The 14,623-nt window shown below is 46.9% G+C and overlaps 1 protein-coding gene across 1 annotated transcript; it reads left to right on the top strand.

Moving 5' to 3' along the window:
* The first annotated feature begins 4,080 nt into the window (after window positions 1-4,080).
* Window positions 4,081-5,076, top strand: LOC117652510. The gene is made up of 4 exons (XM_034397476.1): window positions 4,081-4,264; window positions 4,332-4,502; window positions 4,586-4,852; window positions 4,943-5,076. Exons 1-3 carry the CDS (start codon window positions 4,114-4,116, stop codon window positions 4,618-4,620), a joined length of 357 nt encoding a protein of 118 aa, XP_034253367.1. The 5' UTR covers window positions 4,081-4,113; the 3' UTR covers window positions 4,621-4,852; window positions 4,943-5,076.
* Window positions 5,077-14,623: the final 9,547 nt, after the last annotated feature.

Genomic DNA, 14,623 nt, shown 5'->3' with positions numbered 1-14,623 from the left:
TTTGTAACTGATTATCTTCCTCTGTTAGGCGGGCTTTTGAGCTATCTTCACTCAAACCCAGTGAAAATCGAAGTGTCCGGAATTGCCCCGTGTCCGGAATTACCCCACTTTCCCTTAATTGCTTTTAATGGGACGATTCCTTTCACTTCACCAAAGCTTGTGTCCGACAACTGGAACCAAGTATTGGTAATGATTTGAAAGCTGGCTTTCTGAATGTAAGCCCAATGTTAATATTTTACTGTATTCTTTTACTCTAAAGATAAAATATTACGAGGCATGAATAAGGTAAATTAAGGTGGCGTATTGAGCAACAAGTGGCCTCTGCATTTAACTTCATGAGACGATTCACTGAATTCGACAAAACTTGTTCTCCGTCGAGTGCTTCAGATCAGCCTGCCCTAAACTGAGTCACTTAATAAAAACTATGATTACATATTCCAGTCTATATTGTTCAATTCACTGGTTTTAAATGAAAGAATGACAAAAGGCTTCTCAAATATAACTAATAAATTTGTGAATTCATTAGTTTGAAGAAAAAGATGTATCAAATAGTGAGTCAAGCAGACGAGTAGCTAATTAAGCGATTCAATGCTGGCAATGGAATGTTACTCGACTGAAGGAATCGCATTGGTGTGGCATTAGGGTATTGGTGACGACAAAGGGTGATCCATGAAGACAAACCCAGACCCATTCTTTACCCATTATTGATCAATTTGATATCAATATTTTTCAATCGAATCTCATATTCATTCTTGGAGTTTTTGGAGTGCTGATTATGAAAACCACTTCCATCTCTACTCCAGACTTATATTTTCATCTCAAATTAGGTCATTTCGGACCAAAATTTTCAGGTCGAGTTTTATATTGTTTCCTGCAGTGTTTGATGAGCTGAACTCAAAAATAACTTCCAAATTTTTCCCAGACTCAAGCTTTACCCAATTTTGACCAAATTTGGACCAAAATTTTTGAATTGAGTTTGATGTTGATCCCAACAGTTTTTTGTATGCTGATAACGAAAATCACCTCCATTTCGACTCCACACTTTTATTTTCATCCCAAATTAGGTCATTTTGGACCAAAATTTTCAAATCAAGTTTTTTATCGTTTCCCGCAGTTTTTGGTGCGCTGAGCTCAGAAATGACTTCCAAATTTTCCCCAGACTCACGCATTACCGAATTTTGACCGATTTTGGACCAAAATTTTGGAATCGAGTTTGACGTTGATCCCAACAGTTTTTTGTGTGCTGATAACAAAAATCACTCCTATTTATACCCCAGAACTACATTTCACTCAATATGAGCCCACAAGCTGCAGTCCGAAGTGCACAAATTCGCATCGCTCAGCCACACTACGCGCCCACTCAAAACGGCGCGTACCCCTAGTTTATTTTTAGTCAAGAATCGATTTTTGAGCGGAATTGGACAGTCGAAAAACCTTCGTTTTTTTTTGGGCCACCCTAGGGGAGGGTGCGATGGGGGATGGGGGGGCTCTGGACCACTGTCTTCTTTCAGACACACTACAAACCTAACTGTCTACTAAGTACACACTTACAAATGCGTGCTTGCAAGTACACACTTACAAACGCATGCTTAGCCAAGTACACACTTACAAATGCATGCTTGCAAGTACACACGTACAAACGCATGCTTGACGCCGTATAACTCCATGCGTCAAGCATGCGTTTGTAAGTGTGTACTTGCAAGCATGCATTTGTAAGTGTGTACTTGGCCAAGCATGCGTTTGTAAGTGTGTACTTGCAAGCACGCATTTGTAAGTGTGTACTTAGTAGACAGTTAGGTTTGCAGTGCAGTTTTCCCACGGACAAGACATGACAGGGGGAGTATTGCCAATAATTCCAGAAAAAATATTTCAGCCGGAGAAATGATATCAAACACGTGCCAACATGAAGGGATAATGAATGAAAGAGTGTTAAGGCAGGTCGTGGACAGGGGGTGGGGGCGCGCCAGCACAGCGTGGCGCAGCGTGGAGTCGCTCGGCTCGGCCCGGCGCTCGGCTCGGCGCTCGGCTCGGCTCGGCGCTCGGCTCGTCACCGGCGGCGTGGCGTGGCGTAGGACAGGGAAGGGTTCCTGTGCAGCCGGAACTCGCGCGGAGGCGGGTAAAATTCAAACCGGCCGAAACACGCTCGGACTTGCGCGCGGCTGCGCGCGACCGCGCGGCGCTCCCAGGTAAAGATGCGTGCCGTTCCCTCCCCATGGGAGCACAGCGCTGTAGCCCAGACGGTTAGAGAGAGTTCTGCCGCGCTCCGAGCGCGGAGGCACGGGTTCGAGTCCCGCTGAGTGCCGGCGCCTTTTTCACTGAGTAGTTCCAGTTTTTTCCGTGAGGGCGCGCTGGCGGCGCTAGCGCTGGGTATAAATCCAGGCGCCCCGACCGCAGGAGCATCATTCTTCGTTCAGTCGCTGACCAGTACACATCAGCACGATGACTTACGGGGCATTCCAGAGCCGATTGACAGTGGTCGAAGTTGACCATTGACGATTTCGCTCATTTTTGGCTCAAATGTTACCTACCCATAGGTAAACACCTCCACAAAAATTCAGCCCTCTAGGTCAATTGGTATAGGAACTGTGAGCAATCAAAGTTTTGAGCTTTTTTTCTTTAGTCGGCCAGAGCAGTCCATCCTTGATAAAAATGCACTCTAAGTCAAAAAATAACTTTTTTTAGTGTTTTACAACCTTCAATTTTTTTTCTATCCCGGAATCCAAACTGGACCCGTTCTTGACGGTAAATAATTCCTCAGATGACTACCTAAAAACAAGCGGCTCGATATACTGAGGGTATGGGTATGGTTTAGGCGCTACAGCACTCGGAAAAATTACAATTGCGAAAAACACTCAAAAACGCTCAATTTAGTCGAACAACGTGTCCCTCCTCGTAGCTGTGGGTGTTTATGTGTCAGACTAAGACCCCGAGGCCAATTTCAAGGAGAAGGGTCCTCTCGCATCCACTTCGGGACCGTCTTGTAGGGGTGCCAAGGATCGGCTCACGGTGTGCCGGCTGAAACGCCTGCAAGGTAGGCAACTTATTGTGCATTTGGCGGGATAGTCGCCAGCGCCATCTGTTGAGGGGCGTTGGTACTTCGCGGCCACTTGTTTGTTCTTTTCTTCAGTCTACCTGTTGTTTGTTGGCTTTTGATTGAAGGCTAGAGTACTGGACGTATCTTTCTGTTGCCTTTCCAGTGTGCGTCATAACTTTTCTGCTTAAAACTATGTTAATTACATAGTATGTTTAGTATATAGTTCGGTTACTATGGACCAGCTAAGTGGCAGTCTCGCAGGTACAGTAGGGTGGGTTTGCAGAAGCACCCCACGATAACATAACCTCAATGAGTTGTGAGTTACTTTTAAGGGGGGACATCACTCCAAAAACAGTGCTTTTGTAAAAACGCCACAAAAACCAAACGGAAAGAGAAAAATTGTTCATATTTTAACAGACAAAGTATAAAACAACACTAAGTCAATCCGCCAGGGCAGTACAGCGCTTTCGTTGAAAACGCATTTTTGAGTGTTAGGTTAGACCATTTCGCACGGTTGCAGCGCTGGACGCCAAACGGTTTGACCTAGAACAACGTTATTTGGTGACAGCCTTCCTGAGATGTCTGGCTATGGTGGGTACCTCAATCACATTTAAAAAATAATTTTAAGTTGTATTTGTTTCATGCCAAAAAAAATTGTTCAATTTTTTGGGGTCAAAATTGTTCAATTTTGAACGTTAAAAAATAATAAAAATTGACCAATGCAAATTATTTTGCTACCCACCATAGCGGCATGTCGTAGGAGCTTCCATGCTAAATCTCCCCGCTATAGCTCAAAAACTGCGCCCTAGAGGCCTGCAACCGTTTGCAATTTCATGTTCCGAGAAAAACGCGATCAAAGTTGGGGAAACTGGGCTTTTCCCATATGCATGTCTGCGGCCCACAACCTCCTAAAACTGCAATTTTTTGAATTTCGGAATGCGGTTTTCGCCATTCGACGCAGAAAAGAATGATCCACAATATTAACAAATAAAAAAAAATTGCAATTTTTGATCTTTTTTGAGTGATGTCCCCCCTTAATAAACTGTAACTTTATTCTTATAGACACTGCCGAAGAACGAATGTGCTGCAATCCGCTGGGTACGCACAAAAAACCGATCGTTTCTCAATTGAAACTTGTTACTCCATTGTTTGGTTTACCTAGAGATCTTGACGGCCAATGGCTATGCAACAACTGCATAAAGAGTTTGAAAGTGTCAGCTGATAAGACCGGTACGTACAGAAAATTAATACGACGATGTGCTTATTTGACTGCATTATAATTTAAAATATATTGCAGATAGATCACGCTTTGCACCTTATGGCCACAAGAAAAAGACATTGAGATTTGTTGTTTGTATATCAAAAGAAGATGGTCTTCCCCAACGTCTAAACAAATGGGTGTGCACAAATTGTTTGAAACGGTTGAAGATTGATGCCTCAGTGAAACCATTACTTAATGAAGCATCAGGTAAATGCTCAACCATGGGAACAGCAGCTTATGCTTCACCTTTGATCTGACACAATGTTATAGTTTAGGCGCTTTCTTTCCAGGAGACGGAGGTTTCATTCAAGGAGACGGAGTTTAAATTCAAGCAGACAGAGGTTCCATTCAGGGAGACGCAGTTTCAACTCATGGAGATGGAGTCTCAATTCAAGGAGATGCAGTTACAACTCAAGGAGACAAAATTAGCCAGCCACCTGCAACAACTGCCTCACAACAGCATGGTGAAGATCCTGACTTAAACGAGCTGCTGTCAACTGCACCAAGTGTGGTACACCCTCAGGAAGATGTGACACATTTTGGAGAGCCGGCAGCTGGTAATTTTTTGAGTTTTCTTACTAAGTTCCTTGTATTTAGTAGTCCTTAATTTGTTACTAATTTTTGGTTTTATCTCTATTTTCTTGCAGATTCCTGTTTCCTCTCAAAATATTGCAACTCGACAATTTGCTCTGAAAAATATTCAGATTTTGACGGCTTGCCACATCATACCAGGGAAGCAGTACTATTTGTGACAAAAAGAGAAAGTAAAAATGTACCCCAGGGTACAAAGGGCAGGGACGTAATCAAGGCGTGCTGATGACACGCCTTTACTGGGAATTCCTCGTTCATGTGGTACAATTTCAAGCCACAATCCCAAGCACGAAGGTGTTTCAGCGGGTTACCCGGGCCTCTCGGCCAGGGAGGACACGCTGGCACCTCCATTGTAGCGCGCGTGCGGCCCAGAACATCTAAGGGCATCACAGACCTGTTATTGCTCAATCTCGTGCGGCTAAAAGCCGCCTGTCCCTCTAAGAAGATTTAGTACCGCCGGCTTCCAAGGAAGCCGGGTACGTCTATTTAGCAGGTTAGAGTCTCGTTCGTTATCGCAATTAAGCAGACAAATCACTCCACCAACTAAGAACGGCCATGCACCACCACCCACTGAATCAAGAAAGAGCTTTCAATCTGTCAATCCTTCCAGTGTCTGGGCCTGGTAAGATTTCCCGTGTTGAGTCAAATTAAGCCGCAGGCTCCACTCCTGGTGGTGCCCTTCCGTCAATTTCTTTAAGTTTCAGCTTTGCAACCATACTTCCCCCGGAATACAAAAACTTGTGATTTCTCGGAGGCTGCCTGCGGATGCATCAATGGACATCCCGCAGAAGGCCAGTCTATATAGTTTATGGTTTGGATCACAGGGCCGATTATCGGCTCGTCTTTAAGCCCCAAACTCTCGTTGTTGTTGTTCAACGAGAACATCCCATGCATATGCCTACGCTTTAGTCCGCAAAACCCCTCCGGGGGGGTTGAGTCTAACAGACCGCCGCACGACCCATCCCGGGGGGTTGAGTCTAACAGACCGCCGCACGACCCATCCCGGGGGGTTGAGTCTAACAGACCGCCGCACGACCCATCCCGGGGGGTTGAGTCTAACAGACCGCCGTACGACTCCTCCGGGGGGAAGAGTCATACGGACCGCCGCATGACACCTCCAAAGGAATAGCCTTACAAAACGCCGCAGGGAGAAGCATGTTACAGACGGCTAAACGACTCCTTTTTCGGAAAAAATTTTACAGCTCACTTCAAGAGCTCCTTGTCCTTCAAGAGCTCCTTCAGATGTTGGTATTTATTAAAATGTTTTCAATGTGCATAATTAAATTTTGTGCTTTTACTTCAAGTAAGGATGAATGAACACAAAAGGGTGAAATTCAAGGGGATTGACACGACCTGAACCTCATGTCGTCAGAACTTGATGAAAGTTGGCTCAAATGTTACCCCTATAGGGGTAAGTAAGCCCACAAAATTTGAACCCTCTAGCTCAACTAACATGGGCGCAGTGAGCAATCTAATTTTCGCCTGAAATTCATTTTCACCTTTTTCAGCAAAATGCACATTTTTGTAAAAATCGTCGCGCTGGCCGCCCCGACGGCCTTTCTTCCGCCTGATCGACGTTCCTAGACTCAAAATTGTCTGGGGAATCCGAATCTGGCGTCGGTTTTCCGCTAGCGTTCCGATAAAATTCCGAAAATGGCACTTTTTTACGGAAATTTAGTTATTTCAGGGGTTTACGCGACAGGCCGTATCCACTAGCCCCCAATCCAAACATGCCCGTTTCAACTTTTTTTCAGTTAGGGGACACCATAAGCTTAATTTTAAGTTGGGCCCCGATATTGTGTATGGGTCTCGTTTAGGAGCTAGCCCTATGCCCAACTTTTGACTTTTTCCCTAAAATTTGTTTTTCTGTGAAACCTTTAAAAAGGCATGCCATCCTCAAAAATCGTCCTAGGCGGCCAATAAAGTAGTCTAACGGACGCAGAATTTCCCGAGGATCACGATGCTGCACGTGCATTTGAGTTTTGGGGCCTCAAACACAGTCAAAACTCCAAAAAACAACAAATTTATGTCAAATGCCACAAAATGTTGAACGGCAATTTCGACCCTTTTCCCCGTCGCAAGGCCGCTTTGCCGTTGCCTAATCGGACTCCTTGGAGTTTCCACTTTGAGAATAAGCAGGAAAGAGTCAGCAGCCCAGCGGCGGCCAACGTGTGGCCGCCGCCACACTGGAAACTGCGGACTTCCCCGTAAGGACGAGGCACCGCGCCACCCAGGTAGGCAACCAGTTTGACGCACCCCTCGGCCACAGGCGGTGGAGGTCGCACGCGCCGCCCGGGTAGGCAACCAGTCTGACGCGCTAGGCCCGAGATTAAGTGGGGGTGGGGAGGGGGAGGGGAAGGGACGGTAGCGGGGGGTGTGAGACAACCGTCGACTGTTAGTGTTGTTAGTGTGTTGTTGTTGTTGGTGGTGGTGTATTGTGTTTTTGTGGCTGCTGCTATGTAGGTTATCACTTTTCGGCTTGAGGCCATAAGAAAGGAGCTCTCTCTGTGTGCGTTCGGGCTCGCCTGAAAAGAAACATATGAAGATTTAACTTCAGTTGAGGTTAAAAGAACTAGTACATTTATCAAGGTGGAACAACATACCCCCTACCGGCTTCCGCATCCTGAACCGATATGTAGATAAAACCTTACGGGATTAACAGGCGAGCCCGAACGCACACAGAGAGAGTTCCTTTCTTATGGCCTCAAGCCGAAAAGCGATCAACAACAAAGCAGCAGCCACAAAAACACAATACACCACCACCAACAACAACAACACACTAACAACACTAACAGTCCACGGTTGTCTCACCCTCCACCCCCACCCCACCCCCACTTAATCTCGGGCCTAGCGCGTCAGACTGGTTGCCTACCCGGGCGGCGCGTACGACCTCCACCGCCCGTGGCCGAGGGGTGCGTCAAACTGGTTGCCTACCTGGGCGGCGCGGTGCCTCGTCCTTATACGGGGAAGTCCGCAGTTTCCAGTGTGGCGGCGGCCACACGTTAGCCGCCGCTGGGCTGCTGACTCTTTCCTGCTTATTCTCAAAGTGGAAACTCCAAGGAGTCCGATTAGGCAACGGCAAAGCGGCCTTGCGACGGGGAAAAGGGTCGAAATTGCCGTTCAACATTTTGTGGCATTTGACATAAATTTGTTGTTTTTTGGAGTTTTGACTGTGTTTGAGGCCCCAAAACTCAAATGCACGTGCAGCATCGTGATCCTCGGGAAATTCTGCGTCCGTTAGACTACTTTATTGGCCGCCTAGGACGATTTTTGAGGATGGCATGCCTTTTTAAAGGTTTCACAGAAAAACAAATTTTAGGGAAAAAGTCAAAAGTTGGGCATAGGGCTAGCTCCTAAACGAGACCCATACACAATATCGGGGCCCAACTTAAAATTAAGCTTATGGTGTCCCCTAACTGAAAAAAAGTTGAAACGGGCATGTTTGGATTGGGGGCTAGTGGATACGGCCTGTCGCGTAAACCCCTGAAATAACTAAATTTCCGTAAAAAAGTGCCATTTTCGGAATTTTATCGGAACGCTAGCGGAAAACCGACGCCAGATTCGGATTCCCCAGACAATTTTGAGTCTAGGAACGTCGATTAGACGGAGGAAAGGCCGTCGGGGCGGCCAGCGCGACGACTTTTCCAAAAATGTGCATTTTGCTGAAAAAGGTGAAAATGAATTTCAGGCGAAAATTAGATTGCTCACTGCGCCCATGTTAGTTGAGCTAGAGGGTTCAAATTTTGTGGGCTTACTTACCCCTATAGGGGTAACATTTGAGCCAACTTTCATCAAGTTCTGACGACATGAGGTTCAGGTCGTGTCAATCCCCTTGAATTTTACCCAAAAAGATCTTTGGTTTTCCAGTAAACGCAAGCGTTTATTATTAATTCATATATAAACTTTTTCAAGCTGGTCACACAACGGTTATTTCATGTCCCTAGTTACCAAGTTGCAAACAAGTGAAAAGGTTTCACAAAACAACGAATTTAACACATTTGAAAAGTTTAACTTATCGTACTTAAAAGCATTTCCATTTCATTCTACAAGTACACTCAAAACGATGAAAAGGAAACCCAACAGAATTTCTCCAAAAAGAAGAAAAAGAAAATTCCTTCTGAGGTTTATATTTCTCCTTTGTGGATTATCAACAGAGGGTTCGACTTCTGCTAAGAAGTCTTAAACAGTACGACCCACGAACATTTCTAAATTACACACGCACCCTTTGCGCAACGTGCATTTGGAAAAATTTTCGCCGAATGTTATGACAAACCTGCCTTACAAAGGTCACAGAATTTCAATTAATATTTCTTAATTTATAAGCAACAGATAAAGAAAAACAAAAGAAAAACTGAAATATTTTCTTCCACAGAATAATAAACAAAAACGACGAACAGAAAGGCGAATTTTCACTTTTTTTTACAAATATTTATTAAAAATTACTCAAAGGCCAGCAGTTGATATTCTTATACAAGAAAAGAAATGAACTTATTGTAGTTCTTTGCCGAACGGCTCGGAAGAATTTTTCGATGGAACCTCGAACCATCTGAACATATTTTTCGTTACAATTTTGAGATACAAGTGACAAAAAGCTCATCATAACTTCACAAAGTCTGTACAAACAATGTTCTTATTTCTTTAAAGCAAGAAAACATGTTTTTTTTTTACTCGCGTCAACTCTTAAGTTAGCTTCTCCGTGCGAACAGCGGGAGGTGGAACTAGTCGTCGGACCGGAGTAGGACACGCCATGGACAAAGCCGATGGGCGACCTCAGACGCCCCGGCCAACAGATTTTAAAACACCATGCATGGAATCCAATGCAGAGGGTGACGGGTGCAATAGGTCCGGCCTCCTGCCGATCCGCGGACAGAACAAGCGAGAATTGACAGTACCATCAGGACGTAGAAATATCGAATCAAAGGACACAATTGTCACGCCACGTTTTTGTTTGAGCGATTCAATCCAAAAATTAATTTTTTTTACAGAGTCTTGGTGTCGTAAATAAATTGGATTTCTAGATGGTAAGAGGGGGATCACATACACGGCATTGACGCCAGCGCGAATAAGCGACCGGACGATTGACACATAATTTTGCCAGGTTTGAGAAATATCCCTAGCCTTAAGAACGTCATTGACACCGATCAACATTGCAACCTTGGCGCCGCGAAACGCGCCGGACGCCAGGGCCAACTTGAACGAACCGGACCTTTAACTCATCAACGTGCTGACCGCTCACACAAAGCTCACGACTCAAAGGGTGATAGCCGCTTTCGTGGCGTTTGAGAAGCCGTGCCAAAATACCGTCCCCCATAAGAATCATCATTTCCAAAATAAAACAAAATGATATTTTGTTTAAAAAAAATAAATAAACTGCACGTATCACATTGAGACTTTCTTTCTGTGATATAACAACGCTCAATATTGTATTATTTATATCTCATTTATGAAACCAAACAGCAGTGTAGTGAAGTGATGGCTTTACGGGCATGGCTCACATGATATACGCACACTTGGCCGAAATTACCCCACAATTACTAATTCCTCATTTTTCTACCAAATGTGCCTAAATAGACGTATTTTCAGCTGATTTAACACGCTTGACCGAAATATTTCGATGAACTGTGCACAATAGGCTCGGAGCTAGATGAAATTCACGCTCGTTTGACCGAAAATGAACCTGCTTCACACTTTCGTACTTAGAGTTTTTTTTTAAATTCCAATTACATGTCGATGAGACGTGCAAAACTACCAAGTTAATATCAGTGTTTAATTTTAAATGAAAAATGTTACTTTATGTTCATTGCGTCAGACATGTACAAAGCCAGGGACTATCCTGCTTGATTGACCGAAATTAAATCATTTAATAAATAAAATAGAGAATTTAAAAAAATGTATTTTAAAATATTGTATTTTATTAAATATTTTATTTTGGAAAGCGTGCTATTTTATCCAGGAGCACACCTAGAGTGCTTGGAGTGGCTCTCTAGGCACACCCACCTGAAGTATCTCTGCGGGATGCTCATTTTCGCATACCACCGTGTGGGGTGTATGAGAAGTTTACTACACCGCTACACGGTGCGCGTAATCTCTCGTAGAGGCCACCGTAGCCTCGCTAAAGGTGAGCCACTTCAATTCTACAATTTGGCATAGACTATCAACTGTGAAACCGTCCACCTTGCGGGGGCTGAGGGGGCTGGTGCGGGTGTAGTAGGACAGAGCGCAGTGGCACCGCCTACAGTTTCAGAAGCAGCAAAACGTTAGGAAAAAACACCTACTTTTTTAGTCGCTTCATTGCCTCCAAAGAATTCACGTCCAAACTTGGAGGTAGTTCCCGACCGTGCAAACGGCGCCGCCCTTCTCGGGGAGAGTCGGCGGGTGGTGGCCGACGGCCGGCAGTTGGCAGCGAATGGCATGGCATGGGTACCCCATGGCATAGCTTTTACGCCGAGGCAAAGGGACTTGGCAAAAGTGTGACGGAAATCCAGTGCGACGGAGTGCGACAGCCGAGAAACCCAAGAAAGATGACCGCGCCGGGGGAAGTCCGGCAGTAAGGCAGCGCGGCTTGCCGTCAGCCCGAGGACGCGCACGTGGTAAAGTCGCAAAGCTCGAGGGTCTCGACGTGGTCCTCGCTTTAGGCATCCACGCAGCTCGCCACGCCAAGGCCGTGTCGTGCACCTCGGTGTCGGAGAACCGATGCGACACGCATAGGCACAGTGGCGTGCGCAGAAATTTAGAAAGGGGGGTCAGGCCACGCTTTTTGCCTACTTACAGGGAAAAAATGACGCAATTTGCCTACCTTCCAGGCGGCTGTCTAGTGGCCAAAGACCCCCCCCCCCCCCCCCCCCCCCCCCCCCCCCCCCCCCCGCACGCCAGTGACTAGGCACCTCTCGAGGGGCACCCCGCGGCCCGGCGGCGGGAGGGTCGCCGTCGTGGACTCCGAGGCCGGATAGCCAGGACACTCCACGTAGATTCGCTTTGGCCGCACTGGGTCCCGACTGTGCCCTTGCCTCCGAGATTTTGTTGCTCTGAGGTGGTGGCCGTCGGAATCCTCTGTCACCCCAGCTTTGGCTTCATGCCTTACCGATATCCTTGCAGGCGTCCGGGACGCGGCACATCAAGGCGTCGTCGCCGAGGCCACGGTGTGGCTGTCGGCGGCGGCGTCGTCTGGTGCGCGCTCTACCATCCTCTTGGCAACCATGCCTCGACTTTTTTCTTTGGCTGAAACGGCCCATCGTATCAGGCATCCAAAACAGATTTTGTGTCACTTGGACCACCGAGATAAAATCGGCTTTCTCCATACGGTCCATCGTATCGGGTGTACCGCGCATTCACGGCAAGTTTCCAAGGTCACGGTGCGCCTGGCGGCCGCGGCGGTGTCGTTGTGCACCTTGCCGAGGCCTCGGCGTCGGCACGGGTCCCCGGCACTGTGCTGCGGCGCTTGGGCACTCGCTCGCGGACTACGGCGCGTTGACGCGTACTCTAGGCGGGAACCGCGCTCTCCTTGACGGGGCGGTGAAGGTTGGTAGTGACACAGCTGCACACAGCCGGACACGTCAAAACGAACACGTCCGGGGGTTGTGCTCGCTGTCGTTCCGCGTGCGCGGCGTGGAGCTGTGCGCCCGGAGGACCAGCGTCGTTGCGGTCCTCGCTGCACGATGCTCGACGATCCGACCAAAGCCGTTCTCTAGGTGGGACGCCGTCGTGGTCCCCGCTGCAGGGAGCCATGGCGTCGCCGTGCAGCGATGCGCGGCGCTCTCCGTGGATGTGCTGACTTCCCCATGGTCCCCGACTTGGCCCAGACCGCACTTCAGAGGCGATGGCGTCGTCGGCACCATTGACACGCTCCCCGGACGCACGGCGGTAGTAGTGGTACCCGGACTGCGCTGCCGTGGGCGAGGCCGCAGACAGGTGGCGGTAATCGCGGACGATCCCAGATGGCCGAGGCCGCTGCCGGCGTGGTGCGGCCCTGCTGCCCAAGTCACCCTTTGCTTGCGCGGCCGGCGGCGCACTGACGTGGCCGTGCCGGCCGTGCTAGAGAAGGGCGCCAACGCACACTTCGGCAAGACGGCTTGGCCGTCCCCCAGCACCTGTTGGCGGTGAGGTGTTGTGTCCTGGTGCAGCAGCATGCGTGCGTGCGTGCGGTGCGCCCACATGACTTTATTATTGCAGTCTCGACATTGTTCAGTAGCCCATCTCCTCTCCTGTGTATCTTTGGGGAGCAATGTACAAGTGGCAGGTATGGGTGAAACGCATGGGCACTGCCCTCCCCTCGGAGCATACCCGATCCGTCTGCGCCCCTACTAAGGTAAACCGCCGTTTGCTTGCTCCGCTGTGCTCGCCTCACACGAGGCTTACTTCGAAGCGATGTCGCCCGGGTGGAAGGATCTGCAGTTAAAACTATAAGACAAAACAGGAGTTTTTCTGTTGTAAAATGTATTGTTTTAAGTGAAAAAAATTTAAAAAATGAAGAAGTTAAAAGTAACTTCTAAGAGAAACAAAATTGTAGTTAAACTGTAGTCAACTGCAGTAAAACTGCAGTTTAACTATGCAAAAACTACCAGTTATTTGGAACAACTATAGTTTCTCCCTCATTCTCGTGCTAGTTAAACTGCAGTCAAACTGCAGTTCAACCTTAGTTTCGAACAACACTGTTAAAAAAATTCTGAAAATTCAGACAACTTTTTTCAGACTTGACGTTATGAAACTCCAATTAAGACCTTTTTATGAAATTTCATGACTTTTGTTTGAGATGTCAGACAGGGCAGTCTGAGACCGTGCTTGGTCTGAATATTTGTACTCAGTCTGAAATTTCATAATGAGGGAAGTCATAAAATTAAGATTAGGCTGACTAATACAAAACCAGATATACAAAATCAAACGTCGCGCATCAAATCATTATGATATTGGCAGTTGTTATGTTGAGGGAGCTTGTTGAATGCAAACTGTGGACCAATCACTTCTCACATGGTTTGGTCCACTTGCTTGCAGCCGCCTGGAGTTACGTTTCAGGGACCTGCCGCTAGGTGGCGCCTGGAGCGCCGCGGCAGATCGCCACTTTGTATTTCCGATTAATGCCATTAAAGTAAATAATTTTTGCAAACAGCATCATCTGTTGCTTTAGTAATTATCAGCTCTAGCCTTTAGCAATAAGTTTGAAACAAAATGTTACTCTGAAGTCCATAAAACCGCATTTCAATGTTGGCTCTCGCTGGCGTCTGCGTTCGGTCATTAGGTTGGGTGCCCGCATGATCCTCCGTGATGTTGTGGCACACATGAGAGATTCTATATGAGTTCTCACCCTCGAACGACGAGTGCCTCAGTCTTACTGCGGACCATCTCGTCTGACATTTTTGGAGTAGCGATGGTGTCCATCGTGCGCGGAATTCCGGCGCGCCTTCAAGTTTGCTCTTTCTCTCACAGGAGAAAAATCGTTATCCGTCCAGTACGTCCGCCCTAACAAGCGTCTAGACCACCACAATAGGCTGCCTTTTGCCCTTTCCGCACGATTGCTGCATGATGAATTCACACAGTATGTTCTAAAATTTTGGACAAAAAGTATGAATTTTCAGCTACAAAGCAGTGGGAATTTTAAGACTTGGCCATGTCTGAATTTTAAGACTTCATTTTCAGACCAAGACGAGTCTGAAAATTAATAACGAGTTTATGTAAAAGTACTTCACTCAAATTAGTCTGAAAATTCAGAAATTTTTTTTAACAGTGAACTTAAAAGCCATTTG

Source organism: Thrips palmi, unplaced genomic scaffold (assembly GCF_012932325.1).
Source record: "Thrips palmi isolate BJ-2018 unplaced genomic scaffold, TpBJ-2018v1 HiC_scaffold_7, whole genome shotgun sequence".
NCBI classification, from domain to species: Eukaryota; Metazoa; Arthropoda; class Insecta; order Thysanoptera; family Thripidae; genus Thrips; species Thrips palmi.
Note: the sequence above shows the minus strand (reverse complement) of the source record. Positions and strands in the feature narration are given on the sequence as shown.